This window comes from Alligator mississippiensis, chromosome 4 (genome assembly GCF_030867095.1).
Source record: "Alligator mississippiensis isolate rAllMis1 chromosome 4, rAllMis1, whole genome shotgun sequence".
NCBI classification, from domain to species: Eukaryota; Metazoa; Chordata; order Crocodylia; family Alligatoridae; genus Alligator; species Alligator mississippiensis.
The window spans coordinates 153,145,528-153,171,465 of record NC_081827.1 but is presented as its reverse complement, the minus strand read 5'-3'; the positions used below and the strand labels follow the sequence as shown (position 1 = coordinate 153,171,465).

General features: G+C 46.2%; 1 protein-coding gene across 1 annotated transcript in view; it reads left to right on the top strand.

The window, feature by feature from the left end:
* Positions 1 to 1,625: 1,625 nt before the first annotated feature.
* The window catches only part of MEOX1 (mesenchyme homeobox 1), a 29,522-nt gene continuing 5,209 nt past the window's right edge, over positions 1,626 to 25,938 (top strand). Inside the window, exon 1 of the mRNA XM_006266368.4 lies at positions 1,626 to 2,385. Within this exon, the coding sequence (XP_006266430.1) occupies positions 1,935 to 2,385 (451 nt within the window). The 5' untranslated portion in view covers positions 1,626 to 1,934. The remainder of the gene's footprint in view (positions 2,386 to 25,938) is intronic.

The following is a 25,938-nucleotide window of genomic DNA, read 5'->3' as shown; positions in this document are numbered from 1 at the left end:
GGAGGGGCTGGCCTCCTCTGTTTTACTTTGAGCAGGTACGTGAACAATCCTATTCTACCACAGATGGAAACAGAATCCAAATTGTGCATAAGCATCAAAAACTGTGGTTACAGAGCTATATAGACGCTACTTAGGAATGTAAAGGTGAGATTGGATTTAGCCCTAAGTGACTTGCTCAAAGTCGCACTGGAAATCTGTGGCAGAACTGAAATAAGAACAGTTTCAATCATTCACCACAAGAGCTTACTTCCAATCATGAGGGACTGCAGCATTTTGTGGTCTATCAGGGAGGTGATAAGGACACATAACATGATTTCTTCTTTGCTGAGTGGTATGATAAAGGCAATGTATGCCATCACCTTTCTCACAAGTTCTGTCTCTCGTGATTTGTTTTAGAAGCCAAAATCTTGGCAGGTGGGATCAGCTGAGTCCACTGTCAAAGCTACTTGATCTGTAGCCTGTTGGTGATGTGATTCATTTTGGTATACTTGTCTGGAACAATACGACAAGGAGGGTATTATGTCTTGTCCACTGGGATGCTTGTCTTTCTCTAGAAACATCATTTTACTTTGGGTAACACTATCCCTGGATAGCAAGAGGATCATTATAATTAAATAATGAAGTACCTGTGAGTGTTATATTTCCTAGCAATCACTTGCTTTTTAATCCTGACAATGTAGCAGGGTCCTGAGGAATGTGTGCTGGAGGGGAAGGCAGATAGGAGATGCAAATGTGATGGACATACACTATATTCTGGTGCTGTGTAGATATCAGTACTTTCCTTGAGGCAAGCTACAGAGTGGCTTTGGCACAGCTCATGAGAGCAATATGTTCTGACTATTCCCCACCCACACTTCTTTCTAGGAAAAAGGTGGAGGCAGCTTCCGTGTTAACATCCTTCTGACTACGATTGCTATACAGGCAGAGAATCCATTCAATTAACACAAACTGAATAAAAAAAACAAAGAAAACAAAACAACACTCCCCCCCCCCCTTTGAATAAAAGATGAAAAAAGTCTCTTTACCAGGAAAACAGACTTCTTTTCAGAGAACACAATGAGAGATGCAGCAGGGATTATCCTTTGCCACTGGCAACAAAATCTTCATATCAGCAAATCTGCCTGAAACAGAGTCAACAAAAGTTGTTCATAAAACCTTGGATAAAAAAAAAAAAATCAGGTTTATTTTTTTAACTTATGATTGGCCCTTAAATCAACTGCAATCAGTAAAGTTCTCTCTTCATTTTATTTCCTGTTATAGTCCCTGGAATTTGGCATCTGTTGCATTCTGGATCTGGTTTAGGGCTTTTTCCAAATCCAAGACTTGGGGAATTTTGTTAACAGTGCAATAAAAATAACTTCATAGTGTTACAGGGAAACATTAAAGCCTTTTTGTGTGCTGCTCTTTTCCTTTTAAAAAAAAAATACAGACAATGTTTCTTTAAAAGTCTCCATCTGCAAATCCCATTAGATGTGCATATAAGGTTTCGGATGATTAATAGTTGCCTGCTTTGCTTTGGTTGGAGGGGCTGAGTGTATGCAAGTTAACCCCTCCCTCCTCTCTCTCACATTTCACTTCACAAACTTGTCGCCCACTCCCCAGCACAGTATTTAAAAAGTGTTTCACCCATGTCCAGCATTTCACAGGGAGGCAACTCCAGGCCCTGGGAAACAATTCAGGCCAATTGCAGTATAGAATTGATTAATGTTTTCCAGCTACAACAATGAAGATGTTTAGTGGAGGTCCCAAACTAACAAATTGGCTACCAAGCAAACCCACAAACTAGCTGTATTTTAGCAGGGGTGGGGAAATCCAATTCTGGGGGGTTTTTTTCATAAAAGTTCAAAGTTGTTTTTTCCCTTCTCTCGTGTTCTTGAAGACTGAGACAAACCCAGCTACAGCCTCTGGAGCGTGGACAGATATAGAGCTGGCAAATGGATCCTTCCATGAGCAGCTGCATGCGGAGTCCCCATCCCAATACCCCACTTTGGGGGTGTCTACGGAACGGCACCACGGAGGTCAGCACTGCATCCGGGCTGAATCATTACCCTCAAGCACCTTTCTCATTCCATCAAAAACCAGACTTTGCTACATATTCCGATTTCTCAGCCTCCTGCCTGGCCACTGCGCCCCACAGCTTCCCTCGAGAGGAACGCGGGTTTGCAGAGCAGCATCCTTCCTTCCAGCCTTCCGACTGGCACTTTGCAGCCTCTGAGGCCAGAAGGCGACTAAATCCTGGACTGGCTTTGGGTTCTGGGGAGCTAGAAGGTGGCAGCCCAAACCTGGTGGGTGCTGCAGAGAGTGTGAATGAAGAGTATGGGGTACCAGGCAACAGTACTAATGAAACTGAGAAAAAGGCTTCCAGAAGGAAAAAGGAAAACTCAGGTAAGTGACATATCACTAGGGATGTGGGATAGCAAAATCTCCTCGGCCAGAGCGCCCATTAACTTCCACAGCACAGAAATTAGAAAAAGAAACCCGAGAGACTTATGTTTTAGAATTCCTGTCTAGGGAAAAGGTGTAGCTGGCCATATGGGACACTAACACTGAAACTAAATTGTTTTCTGTTTGATGCTTCCTGGTGTGTTTTTCCAAATCTTGCTGCCAAAACTAGCTACTTCCTCCATCCTCATGATGTAGCCTTTTTGTGTGTGAAAGAATCACATGGTGTTCTGCACATGGAGCTCACAGCCCTCCAACACATAATCTATGGCTCGGCTGCCATTTGTCTCAGCATGAAGTGATGAGAGTCAAAGGGCAAGGCAGCCTGGGATAGTGTCTTGCAAATCTCAACTCTAAACTAGTTAGCAATTACTATTACTAACCTATTAAGAAGTTAGATGAGGGTCAAGGCAATCAAGAGTAGTACAGACTTAGTTAGGAATAAACAGGAGCCAGCTCCCACTCCCTGACTTTTAAAGAGGTAAAATTAGGAAGGCAAATGAAGACTGGCTTGCTAAATGCATTCTTCTACAGTAGCAGGTGCCCTAGCATTTAGTACAGGCTCTCGGGGGTTATTCATTTTGTTCTTTGATGTCTGTGCAGTTAGGTACCAGCATCTGAAGGAAACATTCCAGTTCTACTAACTGTTTGTGAAGGGAATAGCATCTGTATTCACTACAGATCACAGGCTGTCTTCTAGTTCCCTACAGCAGTTGGCAATACTCCTTATTGCAGTGTCATTTTGTCATTAGTTTGTGTAGCCAGATGCATTTAAAGTAGCTTTCAGCTTTCTAACATATGAGGTGTCTACTCTTGTCCCCCGTGTGGTGTCTAATCCCACTCTCTGTGTTGATCTGACTGAGTTTTAATACGCTCAACTCAAATCCAAAATCAAAGCTTCTTTTAGCAACTCACCCGTCAGACAAGTCACCAGCATGCTTTGTCCTCAGCTGCAGAGAGAATGATACATACAGTTGAATTGCACTGTTTTACCTAGGAAAAACAAGTTATTTCCACACCCTAGAATCTCACAGCCAGTTAGCTACTGACTTGCTGTTACCTCACTTGTTCAGCAGTGTTAAATACAGAAATTAAGATAAAGGTGGGGGGGTTTGTAAGGAAGCTGTCAATTGAAGGGTTTTTATGCAGCTTTTCCTAACTATAGGATCTGTACACCTCACAAACTGTGACTGATTTATCTTCAGAGCATGCATATAAGAGACAACTGAAGCACAAAAAATGAAATGTTTTCTCCAAGGTTCCATATGTTATCCATAGCAGAGCTACGAATTCAGTCCAGATCTCCTGAGTCTCTGCCTTGCAATTAAACAAGAGAATATTTTCCCTCTCTCTCTCTCTCTCTGTCTGTCTCTCTCTCTCTCCATGGTTAGCCCTAATAACTGATTATGATTGTCTCCCATTTCTGTTTCCCCCTAGACACTGACAGGCTGTCGGTGCATATCTGAAACATCTAGTAATGCAACCCTTTCTTTGTTCCAGAGTCCAAGTTACTCCCTTTCATGCATTTATGATCTCTTGAAACCCAGGTAGAATTTATGACCATCTACAGCTGCACTCCCTCTCTGTCTCCCTCTTCCACCCAACACCTCCCTCCTCCCTCCCCCCCAAAAAAACCCCTTACAGAAGAATCCTTACAGAACAATGTTATTGTAATGTTGGGGTGATGTTGTAGGTGTCCAGGAAATACGTGAGAGGCATGGATACCCCAGCTACATGTCTGGGTTAGTTTTAGACGAGCTTTCAGATGAGGGCATTCTTGGGTAAAACCATCCCGACCATGCAGTTTGTCCAATGATAGATATCACTCTCCAAAATCTTTGCTCCCCTACAGAACAATACAATTTTAAGTTATTAAGTTCCTAACAATTCATGAGTTGGTGGGAGATCTCACCCCAATCACATTATCAGGGCACAGTTAGCAAATTGAGAATATTCCAAAGCATGTGCCCATGTGTTAAATGGAAAGCAAATGGTCCTTGGCACCTTTTACTTGCTTACTGCTGTGAGCAGCCTTGACACTCTCTTCTCCCACTTGCTGCCTGCACACCTGTCATTACAGGGGAACTATAAACAACCCATACATGATATCACCAAAATACAAATTGATTTCCTGCTTCCCGACCAACTGTTATTTTCATTAGTCTGCTTTCTCTAGTTTAACACTTTGCACAGACTGTGTTCCAAAATGTGATCCCAATATTTCTTTCATTTCACTCATTTCTCTGCTAATAATATAACAGAATTGCACAGTATCACTCCTTCAACAGTTCTCACCCCCAAATAAAAGAGAACAAATAAAAAAAATTGCATGGCTTCAACTATTCTGATTTCCTGAAACCTTTCTCCAATTCCTTGAAAATGCAACCAGATGCACATCAGTAGCTTGTTGTAAGTGGAACACACTTCCTCTGACTCCTCCTGAGAATTGGATCTAGGTTGCTTTAGCAAGTCTAAGCAGCTAAAAAACTGCTCTCTTCAGAGAGGTTAATAGTTGTTAGTAAAATGAAGCAGCAAATTATCTATTGCTTTCAGACAGTTCTGGAAGATAAAGTCCCGTTCCAGAGAGCTACACGCCGGTGGCTTACCAGATGCTATTGTTGCTGAACTATAGCCCAGCCAAAGTATTACAATGACTTATTTTGGTATCAAATATTGTAGTTTATTCTCAGCCCATATTCCTCAAAGAATATGCAGTATTCAGTATGAAGCTTTTTGTTAATAAGGTACCACAAGAAGAGTTAAAAGTAATACACTTCTGTGATCAACAGGGAATCTATAAAGCCTTGTCAGTGTAAGAGAAAGACAGCTACTTTTGTTTAATCACTGAATTCTTCATTAATGTGCTGTAATATTTAAACTTGTTTATATAAATGCCTAATTAACATAATAGTTACAGAACAGCAATATGTGCAAATACTCGCATACTTCTTACACACACACACACACACACACACACACTTCTTTTCTACAGACTCTCATTATTGAGGGCTACGACTGGCCCTGGACTGACATCCCAGATGGACCTATTATTAACTCAAGACGGAAGTTGAGCTGCTGTTTGTTTTCACAGCTACTGCTGCATCTGTGCTCAAGCTCATCAATATTTTCACTGTTTGTTTTCATACATTTTTGCAAATACTCAATATTGTGCAGCTTTATAAATCACATAAAAAACTGGCACTAACACAATGTCTTGCAACTACTAGCATTACAAACACAAAAGGAATTTATAATGACTTGTAATGTATTTATTCTGATTTTTACAAATGATCCATTAGCAAGTAAGGGAATAACTCCACAGCAATGAAACAAACTCTAAAATAAAATGAGAAATGGTATGATGTCAAGGAGTTCAAAGACCCTGTAGACACAGGCTATAAACGACCTGGACAGGTTAAATGCAATCAGCACCCAAGCAAGCTTTGAATGTATCTTTTGTAATCTTTTGGACTTTCTAAGTGAAACATTTTACAAATGAAAGCATAGCAGAAGACACCTCCAGTTGCATTTTTTCTCTCCATTTACACAAACATTTACAAGCATAACAAGGAATCCCAGAAGAAACCCAATTCATTCAAATAGTCTTAAATAGTTCAGTTTTCCTACCATTTAATAAGCTAAAGAAATGAGTAGTAAAAACCAGTCACATTGGGTCAAATTTGGTCCTTCTATGCATCTATGAGTAAATACAAAATATCTATGACTGGAGCATCCACCAGTAAATATATAACTGAGCAGACCATCTGATCCATTAATTTACATAAGTGAAACCATGTAGTAGTTAAAGGGAAATATGGTGGGAATGAGATATAGAGTATAGCATGTAAAGATTAATAACACTTTATATTCATGTAGTGTCCTTCACCCTGTAGGATCCTAAAATACTTCACAGAGCCCATATCTACACGAGACAGTGGCTGAGCAGTAGCTAATTACTACTGTGTAGTAGAATCGACAGCACAAAGTATGACATGATGCTACTGCACAGTAGTAATGAGGTACTGTGCAGTAGTAATGAGCTACTGCACAGTCAGTGTCACCAAGAAGATGTGCAGGGACACAACTGAACAGCAACTCTAGTTACTGTGCAATCATTAGAACTTATCTATGCAAGTGCTAAATGACTGCACACTAACAACTGTAGTCAGCATCTCGTGTAAATGTGGCCAGTATGTTCAAAGCAAGGTATCAGTCTAATGCAGATACAAAACACGAGGTTTCAAAAATCATAAGAACATAAGAATACTGGGTCAGACAAATGATCCATTTACCTCAGTAGCCTGTCTCTGACAGTGGCAGGAATGGATGCTTTAGAGGGAGAACATTGAACCAGGAATATTTACAGTGATCTATCCCCTATTCATTACCCACCCTGGTATCCACCATCATTGATGATGCATCTCTGACACTTATGTTCAATAGCTATTAATAGATCTATCATCTATGAATTTGTACTACCTGCTGCTAAAACCTCTGCATGATTTCGTAATTCTATATCCCTGATCATTTTGGTTGCCCTTATCTATGCCTTTTCTAATTCTACTACACCTTTTTGAAATGCAAAGATGACAACTGCACATAACATTCAAGATGTAGTTGCACCATGGATTTGTATAGTGGTATAAGGTTTTCGTGTTTTGTTGTCAATTCCAGGCATCAGCAGAAATAGTCCAATATTTCTTTTTAATATTAAAATAGTTCTGGATTTAAACAACCACTTTTATAGTTTCTTCAGCCTAGACAGTATAACAATGTACATTAGAACCAGAAAATGAAAAGGATCAGAAAGAGTCTATAAGCAAGACCAAACCTCACCAATCTGGTTTCTTCTACAAACCCTTTATGGGTAAACTGCAAAATGTTTTGGCCAATGGATGCAAAACATTTTGCAGTTTACCCATAAAGGCAAACATATTACATATCTTAGAGTCCATTTAATCAACAATCTCATAGCATTTTTTTTATTTTGACTACATAAAGCAATGAGTTCTTTTGTGAAATATCTCTTCCTATTTGCCCACAGAAACCTCTCATTCCTCAATAATCATTCAGATATGCTTAAAAGATACCCACTGAACAACAGAAATTCATCAAGTTTTTCTCCAACACACAAGGTGGGGAAAAAGGATGGAATTAACACAATAAAAGAATCACAGAAAGTTAGGGTTGGAAAGGACCTCAGGAGGTCATCTATCCAACCCCCTGCTCAAAGCAAAACCATTCCCAACTGGATCATCCCATCCAAGGTTTTGTCTAGTCGGGTCTTAAAAACCACCAAGAAGGGAGACTCCACAACTTCTTTCTAGGTAACCTGTTCCAGTGCTTTACTACCCTCCCAGGGCATTTTTACATGTGCAAGTGCCACAGGGCCAGGCAACACTTACAATTGTATAAGCAGTGAAATGTGCGTCAGCACTAAGAAAATGGCGGCAGTGTGTTTTTGCACTAAAACACATCAGAGGTGCTTTAGTTTAAAAGTACACCACTGCCATTTTCTGCGCACTAATGCGCATTTTGCCACTTTAGCAACCGCATGAGGTGCAGCACAGTACGCTTCAGTTTGCATGAAGTGCAGACTTGATTAATCGAGTCTGTTCCAAAGTGGCGGATCTCCAGTGCATCGTGGGATGAAAAAGTATGTGTATAAATGCCCTTAGTGAGAAAGTTTGTCCTAATCTAACCTAAGCTTCCCTTCCTGCAACTTGAGACCACTGTTCCTTGTTCTGTCATCTGCCACCACTGAGAACAGTTTAGCGCCATCCTCTTTGGAACCACCCTAGCAGCAGGCAGCTTCCAGGGGCAGGGAGCAATCTTCCACCCCCTGCTGCCTGGTTGACCAGGAGCAAATTTGCTCCTGGTTGGCCTTCTACATGTGCCTTACTGTGCAGTAATTCCTCAGCAGTTAATTTGCTACTTGCATTTGCAAGTGTAGACGGTGATGTTTACTATACAGTAATTTGCTCTACTGCACATCAAAGCATCTTGTGCAGACGGGTCCACTGTGTGCCATTTATGCCACAACAGAGTATGAGTAGGCAAGGATAAAGGAGCACATTAATAAGAGAATATAGTGGGCTGTGCTGTGCTGTGCTGTGCTGTGCTGAGATACTGTCTGTGTCTAAGCTGTCTGGGAGACAGCTTTAGCTGAGTTACCCCCTGCCTAATGTCCCAGGGTGCCCTGGATATACCTCACCTCCTTAGACAGGTCTTTACTTGAAAGAGCCATGAAGCCCTGTCATGACTCTCCACCTCCCTTCATATTTCACTGCTGTGCTCCCTACCAGAACCACCCCCTCTTCCTGCACTTGGTTTAGAACCTGACTCTTTCCACAATGACAGGATTTCAGGCTGTGTTCCAGTCTATTAACTGTGGATTAACGAATAAGATTTATTTTATTTGAAAAACTACTTTTGCTCATTTATCATGATTTATAAAAAATCATACATAATAAAATTATTAAGTGCTATAAAGACAGTTTCTGACTTCTTGCATTCAAACCTAAATCATAATCCCAGATCTAGGGTGGGTGCGGTTCAGAGCTCTGTTCTGTGACTCACTGCTTTCATGAATCTTGCAACTCACTGCTCAGTGCTTTCATGGATCTTGTCCCTGCATTGCACTCCATGGATATTGCATGATTCTGCTGTTCAGCAGTAAGTAAGAAGGAGAATCTCAGAGTAGCCAGCTCCATGGCACATCCTCTCTCCCTTGTTCCCCTCCTGATATGGAGAGAAAAATATAAAGGGGATCACATCAGTCCTTTTAAGGGGGATCACATAGGTCCTGCACAATCTGAAAATATGGAAATAAAGAATTCTATCCTTCAGCAGGGAAAAGCAGTTCAATAGGCAATTTCCACTGTACCGCCTAGCCCAGGATTTGCTTGGTTTGTTGGAGTTTTGCTTTGAAAGGAGAATTGATGACTGCTTAACTGATGGAGAGAACAGGACCCCTCTAACTCTGGCACAAATGCAGCATGGGTGACAGCAGAGCAAGCTTCACCCACAAACACATCTCGCATTTGCCATGAAGGAATTAGTTGTAAGAATAAGAGCAGAATTCATAGAATCACAGAGTATTAGTGTTGGAAGGGACCTCAGGAGGTCATCGAATCCAACTGCTTTCTAAAGCAGGAGCATCCCCAACTAGATCACCCCTGCCAAGGCTTTGTCTAGCCAGGTATTAAAAACCTCTAAGGATGGAGATTTCACAACCAATCTAGGTAACCTGTTCCAGTGCTTCACTACCCTACTAGTGAGAAAGTTCTTCCTAATATCTAACCTAAACTTCTGTTGCTGCAACTTGAGACTATTGCTCCATCTCCCTTTATCTGCCACCACTAAGAACAGTCCAGCTCCATCCTCATTGGAACCCCCTTCAGGTAGTTGCAGGCTGCTATTGAATCCCATCTCAGTCTTCTCTTCTCCAGACTAAATAAACTCAGTTCTCTCAGCCTCCTAAATTGCCTTCTGCTGGACTCTCTCCAATTTGTCTACACCCTTTCTGTAGTGGGGAGCCCAAAACTGGACACACTACTCTAGATGTGACCTCACCAGTGCCAAATAGAGGGAAATAATCACTTCCCTCAATCTGCTGGCTACGCTTCTACTAATTCAGTCCAGTATGCGGTTGGACTTCTTCACAAAAAAGGCACACTGTTGTTCATATTCAACTTATTGTACACTGTAATCCCCAGGTCCTTTTTTGCAGAGCTGCCACTTATACTCCCCAGCCTGTAGCAGTGCATGGGGTCATTCTGTCCTAAGTGCAGGACTTTGCACTTCTCCTTACTGAACATCATGAGAATTTTTTTAAGCCCAATCCTCCAATTTGTCTTGGTCATTCTGAATCCTAGCCCTACCCTCCAGTGTATCTACTACTCCCTCCAGCATGGTCTCATCTGAAAACTTGCTGAGGGTGTACTCTATCCCATCTTCCAGGTCATGGATAAAGATATTGATCAAAACCAGCCCGAGAACTGACCACTGGAGCACTCCACTTGATACTGGCTGCCAACTTGACATCGAGCCTTTGAGCCCGATGATCCGCCAGTTTTCTATCCACCTTACAGTCCATGCAGTCCATTCATCCAACCTGGACTTCCTTAGCTTGTTTGCAAGAAAGTTGTGGGAAACTATATCAAAAGTCAAAGTATATGATGTCCACTGTTCTCCTCACATCCACAGAGCCAGTCATCTTGTCATAGAAGGCAATCAGCTTGGTGAATCCATGCTGAGTGTTCCTGACTGTTCCTGATTCCTTTATTCTCCTCCAAGTGCTTCCTTGAGGACCTGCTCCATGATCTTCCCAGGGACTGAGTTGAGACTGACCCTGTAGTTCCCTGGATCCTCCTTTCTTTTCTTAGAGAGAGGCGCTATATTTGCCCTTTTCCAATATCAGGGACCTCTCCAAATTGCCATGAGTTTTCAAAGATAACAGCCATTGGGTATATAATCATATTGGTCAATTCCCTCAGCACCCATGGATGCATTGCATCTGGTCCCATGGACTTGTATATGTTCAGCTTTTCTAAATAGTTCTTAACCTGTTCTTTTGCCACTGTTGTCTACTCACCTCCTCCCCATACTGTGCAGCCAGGTACAGTAGGCTGAGAGCTGACCTTGCCTGTGAAGACTGAGGTGAAAAAGGGCGTTGAGTACTTCAGCCTTTTTTGCATCATCTCTCATTAGGTTGCCTCCCCCATTTAGTAAAGGACCCACACTTTTCCTGATTACCTTTTGTTCCTGACATACTTGTAGAAACCGTTCTTGTTACCTTTCACATCACTTGCTAGCTGCAACTTCACTTACGCTTTGGCCTCCCTGATTTCATCCCTGCATCCCTGAGCAATACTCTTATACTCCTCACTCAGTGTTTGTCCAAGTTTCCACTTCTTGTAAGCTTCCATTTTGAGTTTTAGCTCATTGAGGTGTTCCCTGCTAAGCCAAGCTGGTCTTCTGCCATACTTGCTAGTCTTCCTGTGCATTGGGATGGTTTGTTCCTTCCCCCTCAGTAAGGTTTCTTTAAAACATAACTAGCTTTCCTGGACTCCTTTCCCTCTCAGACGGGCCTCTAAGGGGATCCTGCCCATCAGTTCCCTGAATGAGTCAAAGTCTGCTTTTCTGAAGTCCAGGGTCCTTACTCTGCTTCTCTCCTTCCTTCTTTTTCTCAGGATCCTGAACTTAATCATCTTGTGGTAGCTGCTGTCAAAGTTACCATCCACTACTATATTTCCCACCACTTCTTCCCTGTTTGTGAGCAGCAGGTCAAGAAGAGTGTGGCCCCTAGTTGGCCTCTCCAACACTTGCACCAGGAAGTTGTTTCCAACACTCTCCAAAACCTTCCTAGATTGCCTGTGCACTGCTGTATTGACTCTCAATTCTGCTGAATTGATTCTCATTGCTTATTTCATACCTCCTATCCTTCCTGCTCTTTCAAACAATCTGCACAGATGTCTTTTTTTTAGTCTTTCAGGCAGGTATCTTTTTTGTTTCAGGTTTTTTTTTAAGGTAGCTTGCATTTACTGGAGCTGGATAAAAATTAGAGAACTACTTAAATCACAGTTTTGTGATTTTCCCAGAAACTGTGAAAAACAGTGATTGTTGTGATTGCCACAAAAAATGGCATTGGCTACAACTTTCTGCAAAATTGACTCCAAAAAAATGTTTACTGGAGTACAAAGAAAGTGCAGCAATCACTGCAGCCACAGAGCAAGTGATTTGAATTAGAACTACTGAGCAGCCGACCTAGTGATGTAGACTATGTGAATGTGCCAGTCAAGAAAGCGAAAATGTTTTGGTGTCAGTCAGTCGCAAGGGATAGATTTCATAGACATTAGGGCTGGAAGGGACCTCAGAAGATCATCGAGTCCAGACCCCCGCCTGAGGGGTAGGAAGTCAGCTGGGGTCATAGAATCCCAGCAAGATAAGCATCCAATTTTCTCTTGAAGGTGTTCAACGTAGGTGCTTGAACCATCTCTGGTGTCAGGCTATTCCAGACCTTGGGGGCTTGGACAGTAAAGAAATTCTTCCTTATGTCCAGCCTGAAATGGTCTTGCAGTAGTTTATAACCGTTCGACCTTGTCATCCCTTGGGGCGCTCTGGTGAACAAATGTTCCCCCAGATCCTGGTGGTCATCCCGATAAACTTATAGGTGGCCACCAGATCACCCTTGAGTCTGCGCTTTTCCAGGCTAAAAAGCCCCATAGCTCTCAGCCTGTCATCATAAGGTCTGTTTTCCTAACCTCCGATCATGCGCATGGCTCTTCTCTGGACTCTCTCAAGCTTCTCCACATCCTTTTTTAACTGTGGGGCCCAAAACTAGACGCAGTACCCCAGCTGTGGCCTCACCAAGGCCAAGTACAATGGGAGAATGATGTCCTGGGATTTGTTTGAGAAGCATCTATGGATGCAAGCCAGCGTTTTGCTCACTTTACTAGCCGCAGCATCGCATTGAAGGCTCATGTTCATCTTGTGGTCAGTAATGACCCCCAAGTCTCTTTCTTCTGTAGTGCTAGCCAGCGTAGCACTGCCAAGCTGCACCAATCATCTACGAGGGGTTGGACCGCCATGACATGCCCGTGAAATTGGTTCTGTGTGCCACAAGTGGGCTGCCAAAATCTTGCCACAATTTAAGTAGGTCCCTAGTAAGAAGAAAGCTGTCCAAATAATCCACCCTGCTTTGTTCCTTAATAACTTTCATGCAGCAGCTCCAGAAGTTTGTTTGATTTTTCTTACTTTTTGTCATATATCAGGCAGTTCTGTTTTGCCCAGTATCAGCCCATCCTGCCTGCACTTGCAAGAGTAGCACTGAACCTAAGTTAGGAAAGGAAAAAAAAAATGACTAACCTGTAACATCAGGGCCCCTAGCAATCTTTCTGTACAATTTATCCGCTTGTTTGGTTCCTGATACCATACAGAACTGGGCTGTGTAATATTTGTGTTACTGCTAATACTGTCTAATCATTTCCATTTAATTTATTTTGGATAGGAAATTTACAATGTTACCTTGCTAGCTGAGTTTAACTATTTATTTTCAGGCAGCAGTGTGCAAACACAAGTAACACTTAAGACAGAAAAAATGCATTTCAAAAGCCATGAGGCATTCTTAATTGGGCCAGCCCTATGCTCACTTGGTATATTCATTTATATCAATCAATTTGCCAAGAAAGTTGTGTTCTAACCTGCACTGGCTGTGATAATGTTTCATTAAGCAACACAACTAAGTGTTTTTAATGTCCAAAAAGACTTCACGTTATGACTGAAAGCTTGGAAGTTTTGATAAACTAGGTTGTAGTAAAACAGCTGCATAAACTTTCCTTGCCCTCTTGCTGACCTCAAAAAGAGCAAAAGAAAACAGGTTCCCTAGATTACATGATCTTTATCACATGGTCTTTATCTGTCCATAGGCAGAACTTCATGTGATATAGCTTGACTGGTAAAGCACCAGTTAGGCTCACTGTCTTTTACATAAAATGGTCTGGTTACTTTAGGATCAGCTGCAAATCATATCAGCTATATATGTAACCATTTTACTTGGCAACATGACTGGGCACCACAAATAAACCTGTTACGTGGATATCAGAATCCTATTATATGTTCCATAACAGCAAAAAAAACCCAACCCTTAGTATCTTGTTATTTTATTTAACTAGCTAGAATAAATATACTCTTAAAGCTTTCACTGTGTGAAACTGTAACTTTGAAGACATTGTGCAGATGCTCCAATTTTTTTAATAACTTTTTTTTCTAGCTGGGAAGAAAAAAATGCAGAAATTAACAAGATGTCAATAGTTAATAGTATAATAAACTCCAGGTGCATACAGACTGCCTGCAAGCTCGCATGGACAGTGTCACTGTATTCACACCGCATAGTGACTTTCATGCTTCAGCGTTTAAGACAACTTCGAACTATTAGGGATTAAAATGGGCCTCTTCTGGAAGTGTAATTATCCCACATCTGCATCCTGTAAGGTCTTTCAACATTTTGTGAACCATCTGGTGCTGACCACTGTCAAACAGAGGGGTCTGAATTAGACCCTGCTTCAACTGGCTGCTTATGGTGACCTGAGCAAGTTTCTTTTGGACTTTTCAACCTCCTACTCGAACCTCAAATTCAAAGTCAACTTGTCCAAAAGCTGTGGAGTGAACTGCAACTGCAGGCTTAGAGGTTACAAATACAAAGTTTTCCTTTTTTGTGTAGATAGAGATTTGTTCATGTTAGCCATATCCCAAAATACTGCACAGAAATCAGTGTGGAACAATAGCAGAGGGAGGGACCAGTTAGTTATCATGAGTAAAGAAGGTGGTTAGCTATGTTAGTCTGAAGTCCAGCAGAACACATTACAGGGTGCCACCTTAGGACACATCCCCACAAGAGTGTACACGTGTTTCCCTGAGACAACCAGCAGCAGCACATAATTGTGCTGCTGCTAATTGTCCCAGGGGAAGGTCCCTGCATGCATGCTCTGGCATGCAGCAAATTGCCCTGGGTGAGTTAGAGCACCTGGGCTGGCCCCAGCAGCCTTACATCAGGTCCTGGGGGCCTCCCAGGATTGCAGCAGCAGTGATCTGGGTGCACAGAGCCTGGCTGGCAGCTGGAGAGTGGTTCTGGACAGCCAGGCTCCAGTTTCAGGCGGCACACGCTGCTGCCACATGAGCCACACCCTCTTTTTTCTCCACATTTTTTAGATATGGGGATTTCCTGGTATCTAATTTTGCCTCCATACTGCAAATATGCAGCACAGAGAACCTATTCACATGCACATTTTGCAGCACCTCAAAAGCCTTTGAGGCACCACAGAGCACACGTTCCCACTCATGGGGATGCAGCCTTAGAAATGAATTGGTTCGTGCTCACTGGAAATAGTTTGCAGAGAAACTCCTTTGGGTCTAACACTGATGGGCATGTCTCAAGAGTGGGGAGGGAGATGAAGGGTGAGCCCTGCCAATGGGATGTTGCTGTTACATATCTGTTTGCTCACCCTTCTTTTCCTGGGGCCAGGTGCTGTTTTTAGCTTCGCTAGTATAAATCCAGAGCAACCCCCACCAACTTCAATTAATTGATTCCTGATTTACATTCTAGCCCACCAACTTTTCAGAGATAACTGGTCATTTTTTGCACTTTGTATGCAAAATAGTTATGCAGTCTCATCTTAGAAACATTTTGGCACAGAGACACAAGATCTTTTTGATTCCTGTATGAATCTTGGTTTTACTGCATGCTCCCTGGAGAAAAGCCTGCTGTGTGATTAAGCTACAAAAATGAAGCTGGAGGAGAAGTGAGATTCAATGAAGGCATGAAAGTTTGAAATTGGTCACAAACTGTAGTAAATACCACTGGGTTTCCCCAAAGAACTAACAAAGATCTTTCTGCTCTGGGGTTTTTATGGACTGTGGTGAAGAAAAAGTCTTCCTGAAGGCTGTCATATTTTATGTGCATTCTGCATTTTCCATATTCTGTGGCCAAAAGCCCCAAAGCAGATTAAAGCCAGTTTCCACTTTTGGAATGGCACAAACCCCCGCATCATAAATAACCTGCCAGTCTAGTAACTCCATGTGGTACATGTTCCAAGTTACACAGCCTGTTCTTTGCCATAGATATTCATCCAGAAAGACAACACTATTTGCTTTTAAAATGACAAGAATAGTCTCTTACGAAAAAAAGACTAGTGAAATTACCTTCTTCAGAAGCAAACGACTCACATAGGCTAACTTGTGAGCTTCAGGTAATGGTGCTTGTTGCTGCCTGATTGTTTAGATTACACTGCCTAATAATTTGCTTCCAGACTCAATTAATGTTGGCCTTGATGCCTGTAGCCAGTAACATAACAAAGACAGGGGCAACCTTGGGTACCAACCCTGTGGTGATGCAAAAAGACTGCCGCAACACTGGCAAAATAGCTACTGATGCTGTCCATGCGGGACTGCCACCCAGGATGCTCAAGCACCCAGTTATGCCTCTGCCTGTAACCTTGCATGATCTGGGGCCTTTCAGATCACAGCGCTCTCTTGATGGTGGCCCAGTAGAGCAGAGGTCAGCTGGGAGACCTCTTAGTTGAAAGGTCTCAGGAGCTTATGGTAGGTGCTCAGTAGGAGGGCTCAGGTCTGAGATTTTTTTCTCTTGTTGCTTTGCCCAACCCCTGATTTGTTGACTTTTGGGGAATAATATGAATCTAGTCTGTTTATTCAGGAGGGGCCTGAGTGAAGGGACAACTCTGGCACTGTGGGCACTGTGGGCATGAAGGAGAAGGGAGATATTTGGAGTTGAGTTTTGTTTTCCCACCTTGTTATTTTTTTGTAATTTGCTTGCGGGGCAGTTAAAGTTCTAGCAGCAGGGAACATATGGTTACAAACTGGAAAAGAATTTGTCTAATGTGGGAAAGGACTATGTTAGTAGGTGACACAATCAGTTCCCTTTAAAAGATATCACTGATATTTTATTTCTCCATTTCTGGTGGAAAGCACCAAGAATGATTCCATTATGAATCCTACATTTTAAATTGATTGGATTATTTTAATTGGTTTTGCTTTGGTGAACAAATTAAGCTTTTAGTAGATGATGTTGCAGTGTATAGACATTGCTTTTTATTTACACACATACACATGCACATACGTATATAAAATATACACATATATATATCAACTGCAAATTTAACAACTGCTTTGTAACAATGAGATAACTGAAAAACTCATACTTGTGTTTGATTTAAGTACCAGGCTGGGGCAGGTTACAGCTGTAGCTCTGGCCCCAGGTTCAAAGCCAGAGCCACCACCTGCCCCAGGCTGGGCCCAGGGTGATTCATACATCAGGGAAATGTAGGGGAGACTGCATAATCGGGGAAAGTATGGAGGAGACCATACAATGAGCAGCCCAGGGTGAGCATGTGGGAAGGGGCACATGGCAGGAGAAGCATGGGGAAGACCACATGGTGCAAGGGGACAGCGTGGGGAGGAACCATGCAGTGGCAAGGGAACTGCTGTGGTTCTAGCCTTAGCCCAGGCTCAAGGCCAGACAGCTGCTCCCTGCCTCATATGGGGTGCATTTACACATAGCTCTGTCATGGGGAAGGGCCGTGGAGGGGAGGGGCAGATCGATGCCCACACAGTGAGGGAGGAAGTGGAGCAGAGGCAGGGGCTGGGGTGAGTGGGGCTCTGGGACCAGGGCAGGTCATGGGACACTCAGAGTCCAGGCAGCTCATCCAGAGGCATGGGGGAGGGGGGGGGGCTTCTGCCGCTGCATGCACCCCAGTGGAGGCACAAGGGGCACGTGCCCCCTGGATTTGTGTGCGAGGTGGAGGCAGGCTGCCACTGCAAGCTGGGCTCTGTGCCCTGCTGCAGCTGCCTTGGGAACAGTGAAATGCCATGTGCCTGCCACCACCAAGCAGCATGGGGACATGGTGTAATTGGCACGTGGCAGGCCCATGGCATTACACTGCTCCTGGGCAGCAGTAGCAGGACACAGAGAGTAGCCCACAGCAGCAGCCTGCATCCACCCTGTGCACAGATCTGGGGGGGCACAGGCCCCTCAGGCCTCTGCTGGGGTGCACGCAGTGGCTGGAGCCCTCCATCCCCCCCCTCCCCACGCCCCTGCATGAGCCGCCCAGGCTCTGAGCATCCCATGACCTGACCCGGCCCCAGGACTCCATTCACTCGTGCCCCTGCCACACTCCCTCCCTCACCACAGGGTCCTTGATCTGCCCCACTCCCCCGCTTCCCCCTTCCCCACAACAGACTTACCTACTGTGGTGGGCAGTGCTCCACATGCCACCGGTCTGCTGCAAGCCACAGCTGAGTATCTGTATCTGTGCGTGCCCCTCCCCGCATGCTGCAGCTGCCTGGAGCCCATGCCTAGGCTGCCCTGCAACCCTACCCACTGCCTGGCATCTGGAGGGGGATAAGCCCCATTAGTCCTGGCCTTCCACCACCTATGCTGCAAGCCCAGGCTCCCCGACCCTCATAGTGGCTGCTTGCCTGACCACAGCATGCCATCCCAGGGCTGCTGCTGCCACCACATAGCTGCTGCCAGCAAAGACACCGACAAGGGGCTTCTGGACACCACTGCCAGGGCTGCCGTCACCCTCCTAGGCCTCCAGCCCCACCTTCTCTGGGCCCGCTGGGCCAGCCAGAACTAGTGGCTGCACGTTGTCCAGCACACATAGGATAACAAGCAGTGGCTGGAGATCTTCCACATGAACCAGGCAGCCTTCCAGGACCTTGTGGAGCAGCTCTGGCCCCACCTGGAGCACCAGAACACTGACATGTGGCTGCCTCTCCCTGTGGACACCTGGCTGACCTCACCCTGCTCAACCTGGCCATGCCCACTAGCTTGTGGTATGTCAGCCACCTGTTTGGTGTGGGCAAGGCCACCACTGGGGAGGCTGTTCTGGAGGTGTGTGGCATCCTCCAGGACATGCTGGTGGACACTGTGCTCCGAATACATGACCCCCTGGCAGTGGCGGTGGGGTTCCATGCACTGGAATCCCACCAGTGCATCAGGACCCTGGACAGGACCCACATCCCCATCACCTGTCCCCCTCCCTCCTCCCAGAGACCTCCCCTACTACAGCTGAGGAGCTTTCACTCATGGTGTTCCAGGCTCTCTTGGACCACTGAGATGCCTTCATGCACATGAGTGCCAGCTGGGTAGGCAGTGTCCACAATGCCCACATCTTCTGAAACTCCAGCGTGCCAGGCCTGGTAGAGAGAGGGTGCTTCACACCACAGGTGTCAGACCTGCAGCTGGGTTCCATGGTGGTCCCACCTCTTCTCATCAGGGACCTTGCCTACCCTCTCTTCCCTTTGCTTATGCAGCCCGACACCAGACAGCTGGACCCCCATCAGGCCCACTTTAACCACTTCCTAAGCTAGACTCACGCGTTGGTGTAGTGCACCTTTGGCAGTCTCAAGGGATGCTGGCGCTCCCTCACCACTTGTCTCTAGTTCACCAAGGACAACCTCCCCTGGGACATTGTCACAATGCTGCATAACAACTGCAAGGCCCAGGGAGAGCTCTTCTGTGTGGGGAAGAGGCACGGTGGGTGGAGGGCATCTGGCAGCTGGGCCACCACCTGCAGCAGCAGTGACAGCAGCAGGCCCCCCCCCCCCCCCGAGGCCTCAGGCAAGCAACACACCCTCCAGCAGGGACCAGAGTAACAGGTTCAGGAGGCCCTGGCCTACCACCTCCTCCTGCACTCGCCACTGTAGCCCTCCTAGATCACTGTCCATGGACTCCCCTTCCCCAATCCACCCCCAGCACTATGCTCACTGCAGACACTTGTCAGAAGAATGAGTTTGTATTCCCCACAAATCACAAAGAGCCCCCCTCCCCCAACCCTCCCCAGTAAACAGAGTCTCCTCCCTCCCCAACAAACAGAGGCCCTGCACCACCCACCCCACCCACCAACAATAAAACACCCTCTTCCCCATGAAAACCGTGTCTAGTGTCCTTTATGTGGTGTCCTGGGATAGGGAGCAGTGGGGTGGGGGTGACTAGGGAGTAGAACCCAGGGATAGATGCCCAGCATCCAGGCCTCTGCCTGTTTCCCTGTGTGTGAGCATGCCATGGTGAGTGCAGCCAGTGGGGGGCTTGCCCTGGGAGGATGGCAGCCACTAGTCCCCTGGCGTGGGTGGCTCCCCCTCTGGCAGCCAGTGTCCAGAGGCAGCAGGGCTGGCGTGCAGTCCTGGCTCCACTGCAGGTAGCTCCAGCTCTGCACCTGCATGGACCTGGGGTGAACGGCGGGGATGGGCCCAGGTGGGAGGGCCAGTTGGAGCTGGACCTGGGACTAGGTCTGAGGCAGGGGCTTCTAGCAGCTAGAAGTAATGCAGGACCTCCTCCCAGGCTCAGGCAAGGGCTTGCTGCTGGGCAGCAGGCGGTTGCCAGGCTGCAGGTAGGGCGAGGGTCAGTGACCAGGTATCAGGCAGCATGATGGTGACCACCAGGGCCAGAACAGTGTCCAGCACCCAATGGTCATTGTCCATGACCTGCACTGCCTGGGCCAGAATTGTGTTCTGTTCTTGCAGCAAATTGAGCCGCTCAAACTCCAGGAACTCCTGGTCTGCCTAGTCCCACGTGTCCTCTCAGGTGACATCCTCTGCCTGCCAGGCCTGAGTGTCCACCAACTGGTGCTCCAATGCCATGACCAGGCAGTCCAGGAGGAGGGTTCTATCCAGGGGCCTCCTCTGGCAGAGCTGGCGCATCCGCAGGGCCCTAGCTGTGGGTTGCAGTGACCCTGAGGCCACATCCTGGCTGCCAAAGGTGGCCTCTCCCCTGCGTGCAGCTGCAGGCCCTGTAGAGCCATGAGACAAAAGCTGTTTGTGAGAGTTTGCAACATTTCAGAGATAAGATTCTCTGTACCAGGGGTTGTGTGCTGCCCAGCCTGAGATCGGGGATCAGGTACGCACAGGTACCCAGGGACCATGATAAGTCAGCCAGGCAGGCCCAGGTGGCCACCAGCCAAACCTCCCGTCCCCACGCTCCCCAGAGGCCATTGGACCACAGAATGCTAGCTGCAGGCAGCCTGCCTCCCCCACCTTATTCCCAGGGTGGGACAGGCCAGGCTTCTGACAGTACCTGATGCCATGGCTCCAGACCCCACTCCCCTACTCTACTCCTGCAGGCCAGGTGGTTCCCTGTGCTGCTGCCCAGCCCATGACAGTCAGGCTCAGGAGCATAGGGCTCCCAGATGACTGGGAGGAGAAGCTGCCCACACTCCTGCCCTCCCTGCAGGGGACCTCTCCGGGGAGGTGCCCTGGGGCAGCCCTCCCCCCCCCCCCCACACACACACACTGCTGCATCTTGCTGGCAGTGCGGGAGGAGCTCCTTGCTTGGACCGAGGTGTGCCCGACCTACTGTGCCCTGCTGCCACTGATGGCCATGGTGCCCTGGGCACACCAGCACCCCTGGTATAGGACCCTGAGCTATGATAGCACAGGAGCAAACCAGAGCTGCTCCACAACCTCCACCGCCACCTGGAGGGCTACCTGTGGCTGCACTACATGTCCCTGCTCCCCACAGCTAAGGAGGCCCTCATCACCAGCATCAATGCATTCCTCAGAGTGTGAGAGGCACATGCCAACCTAGCTGTGGGGGCAGGGGCTGCTCAATAAAGTTTTGCAGTGTTTCCCTCCTCTCTATATGCTGTGAGGGGGCAACCTGGAACCAGGGAGTGCAGCCAGGCTGGGTGGGGAGGAGGGGCAGGGGCAGAGGTCAGGGTGGGGAGGCCCCCAGTGGGGCCTTACCACATGGTCAGAGCTGGCATAGCTAGCAGGTAAGCTCGGTCCCAGCTGTTGGTGACAGCATGCAGCTCCAGCTGGTGTCCTCAGATGGTGGGGTGCAGCATGCAAGCACCCAGCTGGAGGCCACCCCAAGGGAGGAGCTTGTTCTGCTGGTGGCTGCTGGTATCCTGGCCAGCTGCACCTTGTGGCTGGCCCTGAAATTATAGAGCTGGTGAGGCAGGTGCTGGCCCAGGCTTCCTGAGCTGTTGGTGGAGACTGCAGCCGGGACCTCAGCCAGACAGGCCACTGGACACCTGAGGGGCCCTCCTCTGGTGACATGTCACCAGGGGTGCTAGGCTGGGGCAGGATCTTGGGCAGGTCACCTGCTGTAGACAGTATGGCTGCAGCCTGGGTCCCAGGATGAAAAGATGTCCATCAGTTGATGCGTAGAGGGCATGGACTTGCAGGCACTGCCAGAACAACGATTGTGGTTGTTCATGGCGACTCACTGTGCCTGCAAAGCCTTGACCTTTAGCAGCACTGCTGCACCAACTGGTTGTGCCTGTGCTTCTGCATCAGGCCTGACCACCTCATAGATGCAGGCACTGGAGTAGCCACCCTGCTCAAACTGGAGCTGCACCTCTGCCTCACTCCACAGTGCTACAAGGTCACCAGTCTCTTCTTTGAACCAGTTGGGGCCCCGGGTGTTGGGCATGGGCATGGGCATGGGCAAGGAAGACACCATTGGGGATCCCACAACTGCTCTCTGGGATTCTGCGTGGCTGTCTGTGTGCTGCTGGGCCTGGGCAGCTGCCTGCAGCACCCAGCACAGGGGCATGGCATGTGACTAGCAGCCACACAGCATTGGCAATGCCCCATAGCACCTGCAGGCTTCAGGCAGGCTGCTGGAGGTGTGCTGCAGACAGGTGGAGCTGGGCCTGCTGTCCAGAAGCTGCCTGCAGCTGGGCCTGGGGGCTGACAGGCCTGCCCGGAGTCTGCAGCACCCTGAAGCACCCTGCAGGCCTAGACCGTGCAGCCCTGGCTGATGCATAGCAGTGTGATACCAGGCAGCAGCTCTGGGGTACAGGTAGGCTGGCACAGCTAGGATGCAGCCTGCCCAGGGGGACACAGGGGCCTGCAGTACCCTCAGACTCCCTGCTGGTGTACCCCAGGACTGAAAATGGCTGCAGGATTTTAAAGCCTGAGACAAGGGCTGCCATAGAGGCAGCCCAGCCCTGGGACAGGAGAGGCTCCCAGCCTGGAGCCCTGGGGCTAGCCTCAGGCCAGTCCCCTAGCAGTAGAGCTGATGTGGGGGCAAACTTGCTCCCAGGTCGCATCTATACATGAGTAACTAATCGTACTTAAATTTGCTACCTGCAAGCATGATTAAGGGTCTTTTACTGTACAGTAAGCACACACATATGTAGATGCACAAGCTCACTGCACGGTAAACTAAGCTACGGCACAGTTAGGCATCTCATGTAGAAGCACCCAATGGGGGTAGGGACAGGGCTGGAGCCAGAGCTTCTGCTACCACTGGTGCCTGATGGTGGTGGGTAGAGGGCCAAACCCAACACATGCTCCATTTCCCTGGCTGGAACTGGAGCCAGAGCCAGAGCTGATGCATAGGATAATTAGTGGCAGGGGACACAAGTGTTTAGAGGGACACAGGTGGCAGAGGGGGCAAATTTAAGACAACCCTCCAATAATTAGGTCCTATACATGGAAAATTATAAGAAATGTATAATTTTCCATTTCTAGAATTTAATTATTGGGGGGTCATCTTAAATTCAAAGTCATGTTGGGCTTGGGTATAGATGATATATTGATTTCTATTTCTATTTCTATTCCTTCTTCAACATTTTTTTGTGCCTTTCCTTAAAAAAAATACAGGGGTGTAGGTTGTAGCCGTGTTGGTCTAAGGACATAGGCAGACAAGGTTCCTTGGGTGAATCTGATATCTTTTATTAGACCAAAAAAAATAAGCACTTAAAATACTCTGAAGACATAGGAAAATTACCTAATGGATTCCTCCATTTCTTTTCAAGATGTTGGCTACATGGGGTTCTCTGAGTTCTATTAATCTGAGTTCTATTAATCTCTTTTCTTGCAGTTACCAGTATGCTTGCTGTGTGGAAAACTGAAATCAGAAGGTTTTAAATAGTGGAGAAGGGTGGGTAATTCTTAGCAGGCACTTAAAGAAAGACTTCAGAAAAAATATACAAATGAATAGTTGTTTTCTGGAGTTGCTGCATCTTATTTAATGACACTTTTCAGTGAGGTTCAAAATGGCACAGTGAGGGGTTTTCCAGCCCTGACATCACTTTGTATTCCTGCTGACTTTACTAAATGATGAAAATATTTATATAAGACAGAGTTGGAAGTTGGCTAAAGAACAAAGTAGAGCCCCGCAGGGAAGGTAGTGCTGCAAAACCCAAAATTCAGCATAGCCCAGACATTCTGAGCAGTTTGGCAAGATGCACATTGCCTTCCCATTGTCTTTTACACTCCTCTGCTTCATCTTCAAATCTCAAATGTCCAAAGTTTCTCTTTCCAATGAAATAACCACAAGCTCCAAACTGCAAATCAGGAGTGCAGAGGTCTTCATTTCAGTCAGCAAAGGAATCAATGGACAATGGCATTATTAAGCAATTACAGATATATATATATATATATATATATATATATATATATATATATATATATTTTAAGCTAGCTTTCATGTGCCAACAAAAATCTTCAATTCCATTAAAACTCAGAACTCACTTTTGAGTTCAGGCACTTGGAAACATGCCTCCATCATGAAGGCATAAGCTTTGGCTTTGTTCTCTGAAGTAGGGGAGTTCTGTCCCTACACTGCTTGGAAACGTCCAATAACCATTGCTTTACAAGCTGTCCATTTACCTGAGGCTGCAGCACCATTAGAATTTTTAAAATTGTTGTTTGGATGGCAATTCTCTGGACCAGAGTTAAAAGGCAAGCTTTGGAAATATGTCCTTCCTAGGGCTATTTTGCCACCAACTACACCATCCACAAAAAGAGAGTTAAGGAAAGCATGAAATAAAGTTAAGTGCCTAAATAACAGAGATGGCCATGAAGTTACTGATGCCAGCATATCTTATGTTTTCACTCCAATGAGATTTTTTCTGTGGTTAGGTTTAAGTTCTAAACACATTTCCAGGGTATCTGCAGGCACCAGAGTGGAGTGGGCTGTGTATTATAAACCCTTATCATAACCATGCACTAAGCTCAAGGCCACTGATTTTTCAGTGCTCATTGTTAACTCATCCTCTTTTCTTCTTCATATTCCAAAACCAGATCCAATTGTTCTGTGTGACTTCCACATCCACGCTGAGGTTGGCTCTTCAGAGTTTGAAAGACATCTGGAAGTTCCAGCTATTACAGAATGTGGTGGCCCACCGTCTAACAGGGTGGATCACTGGGAGCACATAACTCCAGTGCCAGAGTCTGCACTGGCTCAATGGCTTTCTGGGAGCAATCCAAGGTCTTGGTATCAAACCATAAAGCCTTATAGCCTGAGCACTATATACCCGGGGAGGGGGACTGCCTTGTCCCTTACGCCCCATTGCAATCCCCAAGAGCAACCTGCAAGTATCATCAATGCACCAAGTTTGCTTGGAAAAAGCACATTGGAGGTCATTTTTGATACTCATGCCTTAGCTCTAGTACTCTCCCCTTTGAGACCCACTAAACCTGAGCCTAGACATTTATTGGAAGCACTGTAAGACCTTCCTTCTTGGGCAGGCATTTATCAGGCAAGGCTTAGCTGGGATACTATTTTGGTGTTTTTTCCTACATAGTGGGCACATCTACATGAGACACTAACAGTGCAGTAACCTAATAATACTGCACAGTAGCGCATCACAGAACAAACAGTGCTAATACACTACTGCATAGTATTAATAGGCTATTGTGCAGTCATGTCACTTAAAAGGCATTCACCAGTGCTACTACACAGTAACTCCAGTTACTGTGCATTTATTTCGTACTTGATTTGTTTTAGTACTTGATTTAGTACCCAGTTTGTTTTAAACAACTACTGGCTTTGATATATTACTTTGTTTCTCCTGTTTTTTTCTCTTGTTCACTTGTTTTAGAAAAGAGCAAAATAACTTATACATGCTTCCTTGAGCTTTGTATATATATTTGGTGGGGGGGGGAGTGCAGCATATAAATCTAATAAATAAATAAATAGCCCTAGATATTTGCAAAATGACTTTCACTACTCTCACATGGACC